Source organism: Lates calcarifer, linkage group LG17, assembly GCF_001640805.2.
Source record: "Lates calcarifer isolate ASB-BC8 linkage group LG17, TLL_Latcal_v3, whole genome shotgun sequence".
NCBI lineage: Eukaryota > Metazoa > Chordata > Actinopteri > Centropomidae > Lates > Lates calcarifer.
The window spans coordinates 24,917,010-24,933,971 of record NC_066849.1 but is presented as its reverse complement, the minus strand read 5'-3'; the positions used below and the strand labels follow the sequence as shown (position 1 = coordinate 24,933,971).

The following is a 16,962-nucleotide window of genomic DNA, read 5'->3' as shown; positions in this document are numbered from 1 at the left end:
GACTGCGTCGGCCGCCAACCAATGCTTCTCATCGACAGGCTGCCAGCGTTCAGAGAGGCTCTGAAAGCAGGGGACAGATAGACAGAGGGGGGACAGAGAGGGATGGATGGATGGACAGAGAGCAGGGGGGAGGAAGAGGAGACAGACATATGGAGAGGGAGGTGGGGGGGCAGTCTGTTGGTAGAAATGAAAAGGAGAGAGGTTTATTTTGGAAGGAAAGAGGACAGACTGAAGGTGAGAGAAAGAGAAGAGGAAGTCTGGAGGGAATAAAAGAACCTGAAGACGTCTCATTGTTCTGTCAACCTCGTGTCCTCAGCAGCACATGACTGTCCCTGTCAACCTCTACTGCTCTGCTCTGTAGAGCCTCATGTAACATCGACAGGAACGTGTGTTTTTATGTTTTTAAAGTGCAGGTTAGTAGAGAGGGACACCTTCAGCGAAGGACAGCAAACGTGACAGGAGAGTCTGTAACGCTGAGGAAGGGTTAATGCTGTCTGTGGAAACGTGCCGTTATGTGTTTGAAAAGGAGAAAAGAAAAGGAGGCTGGAAGAGAGAACAAAACAAAAGGAAATGAAGGGAAAGAGAAAAAATGAAGTGGTAGAAACAAGCAATAGAGGATGAGAAATAAAAAGGAGGGAAATGAAGAGAGGAGAGGGAAGGAGGAAAGACGGGAGTGGATTGAAAGAAAGAATAAAGGAAAGGAAACAAGGGAGAAGGAACAGTAAGGAAAAAGGAGGAGAAGACTGAAAGAACAGAGGCAGGAAAGAAAGGAAAGGCGAAGGGAAAGAAGAGGAATTAGGAAAGAGTGAAGGAAACAAAGTAAGAGAAGAAAGCACAAAAGCCAACAAGGGAGAAAAGGAAAGGAAAGCATAGAAAAGGAAATAAAGGGACCTGAAAATTTAGGATATGACCTGGGAAGGGAGGGAGATGAATAGGGAAATGAAGGGATGGTGGAGCGAGACAAGAAAGAAAGAAATAAACAAAACGAGGGAGGAAGGACGGTAAGAAAAGACGGGAAGGAAAGGAACGTTGAAAGGGCGGAAAGAAAGAATAAGACAGGAAACCAGGGGAGGGGCAGGAATGACTGTAATGATTTTAGGAAAATTGGAAAAGAGGAAGTGGGTAAGAAAAAATGAATAGAAAATGATTTATTTGCTCTGATGTAGAAAATATTATTAAAAAAGAAAGAAATGGACTCTGAGGAGTCACAGGTTCTTCACACAGGGAATTCCCTCTTGTTCAAGCTGTCAAGTGGCGATTTGTTCTCTCTTTTTTTGTTGTCAGAGCAGGGATGAGGGGAAGAAGACAGGTGAGAGAGAGAGAGAGAGAAAAGAGAGAGACATGAGGAGCCAGTTTCCCTTTTTATGTGACAAATAAAGAAATCAATAAATCATTGTGGGCCTTTGACAGGTTGTGGTGAGGAGGGGCCGCTCGTTCCTCATGGACTATTTATGAAGCTGTCGCCGCCGTCTCTCTCTCTCTCTCTCTCTGTGTGTGTGTGTGTGTGCGCAGGCTGGCCGGCCGGCCGGTTGGTTGGTTGGTTGGTTGGTGAGTGAAAGTACTGTCTGAAATATTTAAATGTTTGCGTGCATTTCACACCGGACCTGTGGCCCCACAGAGGGGACGGCAGCTCCATGAGGGGGAGGAGGAGGAGAGTCACAGAGTCTGTGTGTTTTTGTCGACATGTATGTGTGTGTGTTTGCTCGTACACGTGACCACCAGCACTCATCCCGGTACACACAGACACCTTGATGCTGTTCTTGAACTTGGTAAATCCCTGTTTTCTCCCTTATGTTTGTTCCAACTTGTCAGTGAGACAAAGTGTTAATGCGACGTCCAAACATACTGTATGACTCAGACTGTGATTATGAGCAGCCTAGTGGGAACGTCTGACTTTGGGTTCACACAGTCTACTCCGACAGAGGAGGTTAAATAGAAGTGGGTGGGTACAACACAGCTAATGAGCCACAGCAGCTCTCTCCTATACTGGACTCTCTGGGACCCAGTTCACTCAAAGGTCTGCTGTGACAAGACGACTTGGTGCTGGTCAAAGGTGGAAACCTGTGGGTCAAAGTTCACAGATTTGTGTGGCTTTACTTTTGCTCTGCCACAGCACTTATCAGTGTCTCTGCTGAGTTGAACTGGTTAAACTGTGAAGGTTGGATGTTTTAAATGTTGGTGTGACCGGGCAGAGAGCCTGGTGATATTCTGTATTCTGCCACTGAAAATAGTCCCCAACAAATACATGATTTCCTCCTGTTTAAGTAATGTTTGCTAAGAAATGACCATTTTTAATTAAAAAAAAAGAATATATATATATTTTTAAACGTTTTTAAAGACTTACATTTTCAGTATGAACCAGCTGGCTTGGGTCTGAGTGCCACAGGCAGGGTAGTTAAGTCAGACAGTGCTGAGACAGACTAACACGTTTGCTGATTTTGGTCTTTACATGGGAATTGTTGACGATAAGAAAAATCTAGAATAACACCGCCCTTATCCTTTAAAATGAAGCTCCATGGCTTTGAACAAAGCTTGTCTGTGTAATGACGGGCCCCGCAGTGCGCTGAGGCTCCCTCTCCCTGAGCTCTGCCGAGTCCCTCTGCGTCTCTAAGCAGGCCTTGAATGGGCATTAGTTGATTAATGAATTAGAGTTTAGATCCAGAGGAGGGCTCTGCCAAAGAGTGTGGTCTCCCTAACCTGCTGTAATCCAGCTATTACAGGCAGATTATCCTGATTATTACACCAGCACAGGCTCACCAGGCCCTCAGCTCAAATTACCAAGAGGGGCTGGTCGAAAAATTTGTTAGTTTTGACTTTGGAATAATCCCTAAATAAGAATCATTACCCCTCTGGTCACTGACACATGGTCTGTGGAGCCACATTCTTATTGTTATTAATATGAATTTAGTGCTGAGATGAATTAGCAGCTAACAATTCTGATAATAGACTCAGAGGACTTGCTGTTTTTCTCTGTTGTATGTCAGTGGAAAATTTATACATTTGGCTTTTGGATTGTTGGCTGCACATAACTAGCTACTTCACCATGTCACAACCAGAATATATTCTTATTGTGGCCCGTCTCAGTCTTGGAAACAGTATCCTTCTTTACAGAAGGTCCTGACTTTCCACACATAAGAGAGTGATTTAGTTTTTATTGTTGCTTGATATCAGAAACCACTTGAAACCCAAACTGCGCCTTCTCTGCGCCATTATGGTGATTTGAAAAAAATGATAAATAGTTGATCAAAAATGCAATGAATCATTGGTTACAGCCATTTTAAATGGTGTTTTTTTGTTTCCAGAGCCTGTTGTTGGATACACTGCTGCTGCTGCAGGTGTACTTTTGGCACACTGATATACACTTTCTGGCCAAATGTTTGCAGACACCCCTGTCCCTGTCCCTTTGAGTACTTTTGGCTTGTGTCTGTATTTCTTTTTTTTTTTAAACCTTTATTTATTCAGTGTAATTTGACTATAACCTTAAAATTATGCATCTTATATATATTATACATCTAAACTGCACCCACAAATACATTTTCTTTAAACATAACGAGCCTGTTGTTAATTTATGTTTTTGACGAGTTGCAAATACTTTCTTTCTTCCAGGTTTGTGGCATCAGTTTGTGTTTGTGCCCTTGCACAGTTAAGTACATACAGAGATGATTTTCCCAGTTCGGTGTAGAAGAACTTGACGGGTTCAGCCCCATCTGAGACCTTTGGGATGAACTGGAACACCAACTGTGAGCCGAGGCTTATCACCAAACATCAGTGTTGGATATGTGGGAGTAAATCTCTGCAGCCAGAGAGGAGGCAGTTACAGCAGCATTAATACCCATGGTATTGAAATTACACATTCAAATATCACATATGGCTTTAACTGGTGTCCAGATACATCCTTTACTCCAGAGGATCCACTACAAACTTTCAGTAAAATACCATGTTTTCTTTTGTATTTTTGTCTTTTGTAGCTCATGCTTATACTATGTGTGTGTGTGTGTGTACCTGTGAAGTCCAATATGTGGTGTGTGTACAGTATGAGTTTGTGTGAGAGAGGGAGAGAGAGAGAGCAAACAGTAGATGAAGCAGTGTGGGAGCTCGGGGCGATGCTGAGATTTAAACTCATTCTGTCTACGGCTCCATCAGATAACAAGCTGAATCAGCACGCACTGTGGATATGCACAGAGTCACACACACACACACACACACACACACATACATACTGACGCACACACTCACACATTCATACAGACACAGGAGGAAAGACGAAGACTGACACCAGCTGTTATAATGAGCTGGAGTCCTTTTAGAGACACAACTGTCACTTTATCCCTCCATTGTTTCTCATACACTCTTTTTCTTCCATGTCTCTCTCTTTCTACCTCCTTCCTAACGCAGTGCTGCCGACCTCTGGTTTGGGATCGCAGCATAATGTAAGTGATCATAAAATAATTAAAGGTACCATTTGTGGAGTTTTCTCAGAAACAAATAATTATGTTCACATTCATATGTTCAAATTTCCTTTTTTCCTCTTTTTGAGCTATTTTTATTTTCTCATTGGTGTTGGCTTCAAAGTTGAGACCAAAAGTTGATTAATCAGCTGTTATCAAGGCATTTCACCTTAAAAACTCTTAATAAAAGTGTTCAGTTAAGAAAGGGATCTCATTTTTATGCTTTTACTGTGAAATGTTGGTGAGTTTTTGTCCTTTCATGATCTAAGAATGATTCAAATTTCAAGACAAAAAGGTTTGAAGCCAGCACTCATCTCTGCTCCTTATCCTCTCTCCTTCCTTCATCGTTTTCTTCCCTCTCACCTCGTCTTGTTTTCTGCCTCTCCCGTTAGCGCTGCTGCTGGATCACTTTCAGAGCCCTGCTGTCAGTGCTAACCACACCGTGACCCCGCTGACCCCTCTTATATCCGCTGCCTTATCTCTCCAAACCCACCACAGCACCCTGCACCTCAGCCCTCTCTGCTGCTGCTACCTCTCCCTGTGGAGGGAGAGGAGGGGGAGGAGGAGGAGGAGGAGGAGGTGGAGGCGGTCAGTGACGCACTGAGCTTCAGGCCTGTCCCTGCTCATTTCAGGTTAGCCCGTCTGCATTAGCACCAGCCAAAGTGACAGCTGTCAGCACCACTGAGCGAGCTCCGGATGCTCCCCCTCCATCCGTCCTTGGAGCGTGGCCAGGACGGAGGAGAGGAGAGAGGAGAGGAAAAAGAGGAGGACAGAAGAGATAGAAGTAATGAAAAGAAAGGTGAGGAGGGAGGAGTGAAGAAGAGGATGGAGAGAAGAGAGTGAAAGTGAGAGGAGGAGATAAACAAGGAGATGTGAAGAAAGGAAACAGAGGATGAAAGCAGAGGAGAGGAAGAGTGAAAGGAGAAAAGAGGGGAACAAAGTGCGAGAAAAACAATGGAGGGAAGGAAGAAAGCAAGACAATAAAAGTAAGCAGAAGAGGAGGGGTGAGGAGAGGAGAGCATAAGGGATGAAGAAGGAGAGGAAAGGAGGGAAGAAAGGCAAGAAAGAAAGGACGAGGAGATGCAATTCAAGGAGAGGAGAGGAAGAAGGTGAAAGGAAAGAGGACAGGAAGGGAAGGAGGAAACAAGGAGATGAAAAGAGCAGAAGAAAAGAGGAAAAAGTAAAGAGAGGAAGAAGAGGGGGAAGGGGGAGTAAAGTAAGGAGCAGGAGAGGAAATGAGGGAAGAAAGGAAAGGAAAAGAGGAGAGAAACCAAGGATGTGTGAGAAAAGGAAACATGAAGAGGAGAGGAAACAAAGGAGAGAACAGAAAGGAGAGCAGAGCAAATGAGATGAGAGGAGAAAGGTGAGGAAATTAACAAAGAGAGGTGAGGAAGAAGGAGAAGAAAGAAAGAGTAAAGGAAAGGAGAAGGGAGAAAACAGGGGTGAAGAGAGGAAGACAAAAAGAAGAGGAATCAAGGAAATGTGAAGAAAGGAAAAGAGAGAGGAGAGAAAGGACTGGAGGAAAAACAATGAGATGACAGAAGAGAAGAAAGAGAGGAGAGAAAACAAGTAGATGAGAAGATGAGAGAGGACAAAGTCCACATGACCTACAACCTGAAACAAGAGAAAAAACTTTTTAAAACATTTTTCTCCAGATTACAGCGAAAGACCAAGAAGTGAGTCATCAATAATCAATACGCATCAGTAAAATAAGCTGCAGTGAGATAAAGCTGAACTGTGCGTTTGTGTTGTTTCTCAGGTCAGGTCTGACCTCTCTGTGGTGAGAGGCTGTTGTTATCTGGACCTGCTGCTCTGCTGTGGCCTCTCCGTGGCCTCGGAGCACCGCCCGGTTTGTGTGCGAGCAGCGCCGTCTGCTGCTCAGGAGAGGAACCGCAGCCCGGCGGCGGCGGCAGCAGCAGCCTGCCGCAGTGCTCTCTCTCTGCTCCGGGCTCATCTCAGCATCACACCGCTCCCGTCACACCGAGCGTGGAGGCACGATAGAGGCGCAGAGACGGTAAAGAAAGTACGACTATTATCTTTAGACAGCAGGGAGTAAGACTTAGTATAACGGGATTTAATTTAAATCATTATTACTTATTTTTGTGCTTGAGTTATTTACAGTGAGAGTTTGAACGTAAGTATCGAACATTTTTGAAATTACTGTTTAGTCTTTGCATATTTTGACGTATGTGCACACATATGAATAAGTTCTGTTTATTGAGTTGATGTGACACAAAGTTTAGTTGCATACCATGTAATACATATATCATTTATGAAAAGATGTTTTATTCTGTCTCATGCTGATTTGTGCAATAACCTTAAAATCAGTCATTTCTTTATTTGTTAAATTAGTTCCTTTTTAATATTTCATTCATATCAACCCAAATAATTTGGATTTGTAAGTATAATTTATAACTCATCTCATTGATTTTTATTGCTGACAGGTGACTCACCTGATTTAATGAAATACAGAAGTGAATTTAATTTGCAACTTCAGTTTTCATTATTTGTCATTTTGCCTAATCAGACTTGATGCTTCATGTCACTGTTTAAAGCTCAGGAGGTGGACAGTGTCCACACCCAGCCCCAGGTGCAGGACAAAAGCAGCACACAAAGGAAAATGTGAGTTTCAACCTGGCAAAATGTTGCATCATTAAAAATTTTGTGGAGTGTTTGCAATGTTCAGTGTGCAAACTACCTCTCTTTTTCCTTAATCTTGCTTTTATTCTCTGTTTTTCCATCCCGCGTGCACCAAAATCTTCACTCGTTGCTTTGATTCTGTGTGAGCTGCTGGTTCAGTGTCTTTTAATGTGAATGAAAAATGTTAAATTTCAGGTCTGAGCCAGAAAAAGCTGAGAGCAGGCAGCTCCTGTAACCCTGCCAGGCCCAGACAATTGATCGGTGCCATAAAAATTCAACGTGAAAATCCCTCACCTCCGAGCAATATATCCTGGTGTGTGTCATTTATTGTCTGTATTTGAATATGATGTGTACAGATTTTGTTTTGGCAGGATGATCACTTTCCAATTCAGGGTCAGAGGTCAAGTTAAAGATACCACAAAGACCTAAAACCCCAAACCTGCAAAATCTTCACATTTCATTCTGCAGTTTCTCATCGTGTCCAGCATAAATGAGTGATGCCTGCCACAGGATGCCCTAATAACTCTGTGTATGAATAAATAACACTCACACATATATGTACACACACACACACACACACACACAGAGCTATCGGCTGAGCAGCAGAGCGGGTGTCTTGATTCCTAGACAGACACACTCATGCACTTTTAATGGGATCCCTCTCTAAAACGATGGGATTCCTCTGCCAAGCCCGACCCTTTTTCACTGAGTGTGTATGTGAGTGAGTGCCTAACTGTGTATGTGTATGAGAGTGTGTGTGTGTGTGTGTGTGCGTGCAGGAGGTGTGGATGAGGGTCATCCACCGGCCCAGGGGTGCGATTTTAGTTTGCCAGAGGGAGGGTAAGTGAGTGGTCCCAAGACCCCGAAAACCCCAAGGCTTGAAATCAAACCTCATCGTACGCGTTATACACTCAGACCAGTGCCTGCACAGCAGACTGAGACTGCACATGAAAATATCACTGAGCTGTTCATAACATGAAGCAGGATTGTTTTTAATCTCTGCAAGGTTTTCCACGTAGATTTAGGCTCCTAAACTTTAAATTTCACCTTATTGTCCCTTAAATTGAGTAAAATCTCATTTTCATTATATTCTGAAACTAATCAACTGTAAGCCTGTGTGAAATATTTTATGGCTGCATCATTCCACCAAATGTAAATATTCTATTTGTTCTGTGCAACGTTTTGTACTAATCTACTAAAGCAGTACTAACAGTTTAGAGGAGATCGCAAAGTTTCCAAAATATTTCAGACCAAGCAGTGGATCTAAAATAATGCACAGGACATGTAGAATATTTCCATTTTATTGAGCCGTGCAGCCATAAAAATTCAAATTTTTAGTTGAGAGAACAATCTCACCACAGCGTCCATTTAGTAGGTTGTTTGGCACTTTCTGTCAGAACACATGATCTTCATCAGCAGAGGGAATTTGCCCGGTTGTCATGTTCAGATTTCCATTTTAAATGTGATCACAGGATTTTAGAGGATAAATTAAGACTAAAAAATAACAACTCCAAATTTATGAGCTTTTGGAAAATCAATATAAAATGATACACAACTCACCTGGGATTTATGGAGTGCTGGCAGAATATAAGGTAAATATCTAATTTGTTGGAGATTATTATTTGTAAACTATGTAAGACAGGTATTTAATCTCTTACATATTTTACCTTTACCTCATAAACTCCCTTAAATTGCACCTTAGGTTTCTATAAATTCTCTGGGATATTCTTATTTCCACACAGACAACACATCAGACACTGTGCATCTTACTCCAACACTAATACACATTCTGAGTAAAACAGACAAAAACCTAGAAGTCTTGTAGGGTTGCAACTAATTATTATTGTTATTATTGATGAATCTGTTATTTATCTTTGGATTAATCAGCTACATTTTATGGAAAAGACAATGAAAACTACAGGGCTGTTTTTTTTCCAGGTCACTACATTTTTTTGAATCAAATCTTATTCATTAATTTCACTATTCAGGTATATTTTTATTAACTCTGTCTTCCTACATTATGTCTTATGTGAAATCCAATATTCAATATAAATCCTTTGGAAATTTATTCTGTTCAGTTTTGATAGATATTCAAATGTCAGAATCAGCCCTAAAAACATGTACATAATATTTAAACTTCCCCTCCTGTCATTAAATTCCCCAAAATCCTATATATTACTGAGGACCTGACCTCAGTATAAACTACAGCCCTGATGTAAACCCATCACAGGTTCCCAGATTCCAAGGTGATGTTTAAGATATTCAGTTTACAGATATAAAACAGAAAAGAGCAGCAAATCTTCACATTTGAGAAGCTGGAACCACCGAGTGTTTGGTGTTTTTTTTTATTGATGAATCAATCACCAGAATTGCTGTTAATTAATTCTCTATCATTTCTCTACCTGTGTGCACAACATGAGTCTGTGATGATGGACTCATTCATTTCTGCTCGGTGTTTGGTCAATCTATTGTTCTGAAGGTAGAAACGTTGCATTATGTGCGTGTGTGTGATTCTGTGAAATACTTTGGGAAACACAGATTGAATAAAAAATGAAATGATAGAGCAGCTGTTCCATATTTATTACATGGAAGGCACTTAAAGGCTGAACACAGAGGAAATCTGTGCGTGTGTGTCGGCTGCTGCGTTACATGTCTGAGCACGAAGGAGCAGTGTACCAAATGTTTGTGGTTTTTGCTTTTGCTTTATTTATTTATTCATTTATTTATTTGTTCTCTGGTGAGCGGGATTACCTCTGAATTATGGAACAGTCCCCTTTCTCTCCTTAAGTAAAAAATAACATCTGTCCGGCAAATGGAGAGCTTAGTGTTTCTCTATAATTAATGGTAAAAGCCTCCAGAGCCGCACATAAAATATACATCCTCCACGCAGGACCCCCATAACAAAGAGAGCGAGAGAACGCAGAGAGAAAGAGAGAGAGAGAGAGGGGAAGAGGAGGAGGGCAGGGGGTCAGTGAGAGGAGAGGAAGAAAACACAGAGGATGGAGATGTGTTTAAACCTGCAGAACACATGACGCAAAACACAGAACAAGGAACTGAGGCTGTTCTTGGAAGATTAGCACAGAAATGTAGAGCTGACAGGGTTTTGCTGTAACATTCAAATCAGCTAAAGGATAACTCAGGTTTTTTGAACTCGTGTTTTTGGGTGTAAATGATAGATAAAGACAAAAAACTTTGGAGTCAGTGGAGTACTGAGTGAGCGGTGTACCTGGCCACCATGAACAGCTGCTGCAATTTATCCAGTGGGCAACTGTCCTTGTCAAAGTACGTCCACTACAGTGCTTGTTTTGCCACTGACAGACTCAGATTGTTATTATAAGTGTCTGTCAACATTATGGATAAGATTCCTACAGAGAGAGAGGTTTTTATTTAAGAGTAAGATCCCTTTTCTTTAACCAGAAACATTGCTATATATCACTACCAGACTCCACTGACAAAAACGGGAATTTTAGCGAGCAGAACACAGGAGCTGCTGCCTCCATCTGTTAGTTTGTTTGTGTTGTTTGAGATGAGATCTAAAAGAGATTAAATCATGATGTGGAGAAGTGACTCCCATTTTCACACCTGGACAGGTACAGCTAATGTCCTGAAGACAGAAAGAGCTTCACCTCCACACGGTGCTGGACACAGGATTTTAAAAATGCTGATATTTGAGAAGATAGAGTCACTGGTCATTACCCTGGCAGACTATACACATCAGAACTGAAATCTACACTCAGCACCCAGTGCTGCAACAGCAACTCAGTGCTGAGGGCTGAGAGACTACTGTAGGTTTGTTTTAACAGCACCAAACATCTGAACACACGATTTGCAATTCACTGCCATTCGTTAAACTGAGTGACAGGTTATTTAAATGGACTAACACAAGACTAAATCTCAATTATCGATCTTTTCTGTTAGTTGTATAGACAGATGTAAATAGCCTTTATTTTGAAGTCCGGTGACTGGAGAGGTTTAAAAATGCCAAACTTCCATCTACAAATCATCTTCACATGGATTTGAAGGAAGACATACACCACAAACAGGCAAGAAAAAACACACACAATCCAATTTACAATCTACATTTAGATATTCTTGACCAGATCCAGAGTTAGTTAAAAAAAATATTACAATTATTATAAATATTATTATATCTTTTATTCTAAATATATATATAAAATCATCAAAACATTCAGATACATCATTGTGTTTTTGTTTGCCTGCGTTATGCATTTATTGAGATTGTAATGCAGTGTAGAACAGCTGCCATGTGTACACACACACACACTGAATGCCATCGTCATCTGCTGGGGCCCAGATGCACAGTGAACAGCTCCCAGCTGTTTTGTTTATTGATTAGTGATTGAAAAATGATTGGCTGTGGAAAGTAAACACAGAAGCACTCAGACGGTCATATGGGAAAACACACATCTCATTAAATTTATTGCTCACTCACACACACTCACACACACACACAGAGGCATTAACATGAACACAGTGGAGAGGAGCATCAGTGAGAGACTCTGGAGAATTTGAGCAGATTGTTTTCTGTGTTTATCAGCTCATTTATTTATTTGTCAGTCTGAGCTGTTTGTGGAGGTAGAAAGCTGTAATGATCTGCAGTGTTAAGATATGATCTGCACGTACAGTAGAGAATTAAGCAGGTTTCAATGAAAGTCTATAGTGACCTCTAGTGGTCACAGTTTAGACATTAATGCTCTCATAGCTGAGTCAGGTAAACCAGAGGGCTGGAGGCTGTTAGAGCAGCAGATTAATGACTGTGTTTGAGTAGGGGTGAAATGTTCAGGTGTCCACACACTTGTTTTTCATGTGGAAAAATAACTCAAATACTAATTTTATGGTCTCAAAAAATATCAAATGTTTTCTCATAATCACAGAATGAATGTCTTGAGATAGTACCATTACATCTGATCACAACCACACACACGTGTTATATTTATTTATTATTTTATTTTTGTGTCCACAGGAAAACCTTTTGGTTCCTGGCCTTCTTTTCTTTCAGTTTATTTATTTAAATATTGATTTGTTCATAAAAATATTGCTATGCTAACTATGTTTTCCTTTTTGCTATTTTTAAAAATATGTTAACTTAATTTCCATCCGTTTTATTTATTTATTTTTTCTACAACTTATTTTAGAATATTTATTAGTTTATTTGTATTAGTTTTCATTATTATTATTATTACTTGTTAGCCTAATACTACTGTATTAGTATAAAAGTAAACTTTGTACCATACTTTTATCGCGGCTAATCTAACTAGTACTAAGACAGTGACGTAATAAATACTTTACCGCCAGCTTGTCGTTACCTTCCTCTCGCGGAACAGATGTATAATATCCGCTCCCCGTCGGAACGTCATAGATGTGGGACGGGAGCGATGGAAAGATGGCGGCCGCTATGGTACAGATGTCATGTTTGTATCGGGGTATGTTAGCGGTCAGGGCCACCGGCATCAGGACACTGATCCCCGGGCTGGTCCCGGCGCAGTTCCGAGCCTTCTCAGTTCGGAAGGAGCCGGAGCTGGAGGAGAACCCGTACTACAGCAAGTACCAGGACAAGATCCAGAAGCTGCGCAGGTCAGCGAGCTAACACAGCGCTCTCTGCGACACCAGAATCTCTGTTAGAGAAATCCGTTGTTTTTAAAAGTCATTTGGTTTTGGACAAGTGTGAATATTAAATAGACTGTCGCAGTCAGGGGGGAGAGAAAGAGATGAGAAACAGGGAGAAAGGGGGAGAGAGGAAAGAAAGGGGGAGAGAAAATACTTTAAAAAATGTTTAATGCTGTGGTCTCCCTGTCTGTGAGGAAACACCATCTGCAGAAACAAGGAAAACACTGAATAATATGACAACTTGACTTTCATAGTGAACTGTAATCAATGTAAATAAGTGGCTGCAAGGTTGTATATATTGTATGCAAAACTCCTGGGACAGTATTCTCTGAGTTGGTTCCAAGGCATTATGGGGAATGTAGGAAGTGAGGCTGATCAGTGTGTTGATTCATATGATTTGTTTTCAGTGCCAAACCACAGGAGTACAAGGCCCGACTGGAGAAACGACATGAGGCCAAGAAGGAGGTGCTCGGAGACTCGAAGCAGGCTGAGTTCGTCAAGCTCATGGAGCAGGAGGTGGAGTATCAGCTGAGTTCTCAACACAGAACACCATGAAAAAATATGCTTTCAGAGTCCTGTGATATCAAAGACAGTCAGAAGTGACTGTACTGAGATGGCCTCAGTCATTGGATGAATCAGTAACTCTGTGAACCCATTAGGCACAGGCCAGTATGAGACTGGGATGGTATGATAACCTTTAGCAAATCTGTCATGGTTTCACAGAATTCTGGTATTGCGATCAAAGCTCTAAGATGAATTCTTTCTCTGGCCCATGCCTAGAACCCATTCTCATTACTAACGTAATGTAAAAGGGTCAGAGACCGTGTTTCTGTGGTTTCATCAGCCTCTCCAGCGCAGTTGTATGGGTGTGTTGTGACTTGTGTTGTGTGAATCTTTGACAGTTGGATAAACGGGACAAGATGGCTGCTGGTGATGGAGCATCTGGAGGCTTCACAAAGAACAAGGTGAGATGAAAGCAGGAGCAGATGAATTACTTTCACTTATATTAAAGGGTTTTACATTTATTTTTATTTTATAAATGATTAAAAAATAATACTGAACAAACTGAATTTTTACTGAAGTGATGAATTGTCACTGGTGAACTTTCTGTTCTTGTAGCTCTGTATTGATCTTACAGTCCTGTCCTGTTGAAGGATGGCTGATGTGGTTGTGTATCCTCTAAATCTTAGTCTAAATAGTGGCTGTACCTTTTTAAAGGAAACGGAATGAATGATCCCTGTGTGATAATGATGAAGTGTGTAATTGCAGACTGTGTATTTTCCTATTGTTCAGACACTGGGCTCCATCCTCAACATGGAAATGATCCAGGACAAGACGGGCGAGGAGATCGCAGAGGTGAGCCTGTGGGGATGAGGTCAATTGTCAGTGCACATGAGCCGTACTCTAATTTAATCACTTCCTGTAATGTGGTTTATTGTGGTAGCTGGAGCTGTTTCGTGTTTTGACCTTGTGTTTTCTTTTCTCAGCTGTGGATGAAATATTATTCAACGAAGGACACAATCAGCGCCGTCATCCCAGTGAGTTTCACACCAGAGAACAGCATACTGTGACTCAGAGTCAACAAACATTTAACATTATTTTATTTACTGATTTTCTTTATATGTTTTTTCTTCTGTGCTTAAACAGAGTTTACAAAGTTGAGCTCATGTCTTAAACAGTAACTCTTTGCTATCTTTATATTAACGTCCACAATGGAAATAAGTGATGGACTTGTGTCATCCTTGACATGCTTATAGTTGTGTGTGATTTATAATTACATTTGTAGTAAAACAGTCAAACAGTGTTCACATTATCATGTCTGTTAATAACCTGTCTTCCTGTCTTTTACAGACACAGATATATGAGATGATCTTCAGCAGGTCAAAGTCCTGTCCCATGGTAAGATCCCTGCTGCTCAGTCTGTTCATGAAATGCTGCAGAAACTAAACTGGAAGACTGAGATCATCAGTCTGTCATTAGAACCAACACAACAGTTATTCTGCTCCACAAGGAAAACATAGGTTCTGCCTAAATAGCTGCAAACCACCAGATGACTGACACTTGAAATCATTAGAGCAAATTATTAATAATCCGATCATGAAGTACCTCCAATAAACCAGCCAGTTTTCCTCTCATCAACATGGTGACATCTCTCTCTGTGCTTTCCCTCAGTTCCTCTACGCTTTGCCTCAGAAGGAGGGTTATGAGTTCTATGTGGGTCAGTGGTCTGGACACGAGCTACACTTCACCTCCCTCATCAACGTCCAGGTAAACTGCTGCACACTGACATGTTCACATCCTGCTGGGGAAGAAACATTAACAATCAACCAGCTGACAGTGCAAATGCTTGCAAACTTCATCTTTTTACTAAATGACTTTTAAGTTCATGTTACACAGACTGTTGATAATATTTTCACTGTGAGGTGAAACAACTTCTCAAATGCAACAAAAGATTTGTCCTCTGTGCCACAATTTGAATGCTCATAAAGTTATGAATTACATTTTTATACTGAGCACAAATCCAAATGTTTGTCTGTCATGTCAAGGCAGTTAAAGCAGATCTTCATTTGGCACCAGTCTGACATGTCCAGGTGTTTTTTGCAGATACAGTGAGACTCTAATTTAACAGTTCAAACACATTTCTGAAAAATCATTTTAAAGTCTTTGGAACTGCTCAAAGTTTGGAAACATCATATCAAAAGTTATTCTGGGGAAAGAAACTAAGTAAATACTTAATTTAATACCAAAACTGTCCATTAGAAATGTCTATATTATTACAGAGCTATTTTATGGTTTACTATTCCAAATATTGTTACAAAGCAACTCATAAAAACAGCAGATCTTTTGGGATTTTAGGGAATTTTAATTGTTAAAATCTGTATAATATATATAATGTGCAATGAATTTATGAACTTTGTACATAAGTAAGACATTTAGCTCTTGTTACCTGGAGGTGTAACTCACAGTTTTCTTCTTTCTGTTGTGTCCAGACGCTGGGCGAGAATGCTCCCAGTCAGCTGATCCTCTACCACTACCCAGACCTGAAGGAGGAGAAGGGTGTGGTCCTCATGACGGCTGAGATGGACCCCAAGTTTATAGTAAGTCCTTTACCTGCATGGACTCACCTCACTACAAGCCACACCCTAATTAACAGCCCTTGGTAGGTGTTTTGCACACCTTTTGTCGCTATTTACAGATCACATATGGTCCACAAAATCTGGTTCACATACAGTCCAGGTTCCATCCTCTTGTGGAAAGTCTTGTACATCCTGTTTATTAATGTCTACAGCTTTGAATCATGTTCACTTATGGGTGTAATGTGTGGATGTCTGTATACTTTTGGCCATGTATTATACCACAGCTGGACATCAAGGCAAGTTGAACATTGTCTGTATATTTAAAGTCTGTCCTTCCACTTCCCCTCAGACTGTCCACCAGGCTCAGTGCTTGGCCAATCAGGTGCAGCTGTTCTACGGCACGCAGAGGCAGGAAACATACCGATTGGTGGAGACATTTAACCACCACCCTGTGGACTTCAAACACATGTCAGTGATAGCCGAGCTGGAACAGAGTGGTTTGGGGCCAGCAGTGGCCCCTGGAGGATTGTAGAGAGACCGGAGATGGACTAAAGTCACCATGAGACCATCTGTGGTCTGATTCCCAGGAACTGTTGGTCTTCATTTAAAGTCACAAAGTGATACATGCTCTTCTTTGCTCAGCACTTTCCACTGGGATACACCTATTCTACATACTGTTTGTAAAGGTGTCTGTGACTCACAAACTCCTTCTCATGAACCATGAACTCTGCCTGGGACTTGATCATCTCAGATATTTGCAAAACATTGTTTCATTGTGTATACATTTGTAACCACAGGTAAAAGAAAAATGTGGTAATGATCAGTTCAGTAATTACTAAATAACATTGTATCCTATTGAAAAACCATGACATTTAATAAATCATCTTCAAAACCCAAAATCTTTCCATCTGATCAATTTAATGTTGAACCAAATAAAATAATTCTTATTGTTCTGCCAGATTCTTCCTTTTCTTCGTAGAAGTCTTATTATACATCCAAAAAGTCCGCTACCATAGCTCTCATGAACGAGCCGACTGGCTGTACTCCAGATCTCATTTTACATTTAAGGCTTCTCTCTATTTTAAGGCCAATGAGAGGCGGTTGATAGGCGGGCCAGAGTCGGCCAACCAATGAGCGTTTCTCTGCCAATGTTTCCTGACGTATGTCGT

General features: G+C 41.1%; 1 protein-coding gene across 1 annotated transcript; it reads left to right on the top strand.

Moving 5' to 3' along the window:
• Positions 1 to 12,429: 12,429 nt before the first annotated feature.
• Positions 12,430 to 16,751, top strand: atpaf1 (ATP synthase mitochondrial F1 complex assembly factor 1). The gene is made up of 9 exons (XM_018670940.2): positions 12,430 to 12,683; positions 13,124 to 13,232; positions 13,619 to 13,681; positions 14,010 to 14,072; positions 14,204 to 14,254; positions 14,568 to 14,615; positions 14,889 to 14,984; positions 15,707 to 15,814; positions 16,143 to 16,751. The coding sequence occupies exons 1-9, from the start codon at positions 12,469 to 12,471 to the stop codon at positions 16,323 to 16,325; spliced, it is 936 nt and encodes a 311-aa protein (XP_018526456.1). The 5' UTR covers positions 12,430 to 12,468; the 3' UTR covers positions 16,326 to 16,751.
• Positions 16,752 to 16,962: the final 211 nt, after the last annotated feature.

What these genes read in the sequence shown, in the direction of transcription:
- atpaf1 (XM_018670940.2), top strand. Translation starts at nt 12,469, where the DNA reads ATGTGGGACGGGAGCGATGGAAAGATGGCGGCCGCTATGGTACAGATG. An exon ending in AAGATCCAGAAGCTGCGCAG is followed by an intron (nt 12,684 to 13,123) that starts GTCAGCGAGCTA and finishes ATTTGTTTTCAG; the next exon opens with TGCCAAACCACAGGAGTACA. An exon ending in TCAAGCTCATGGAGCAGGAG is followed by an intron (nt 13,233 to 13,618) that starts GTGGAGTATCAG and finishes AATCTTTGACAG; the next exon opens with TTGGATAAACGGGACAAGAT.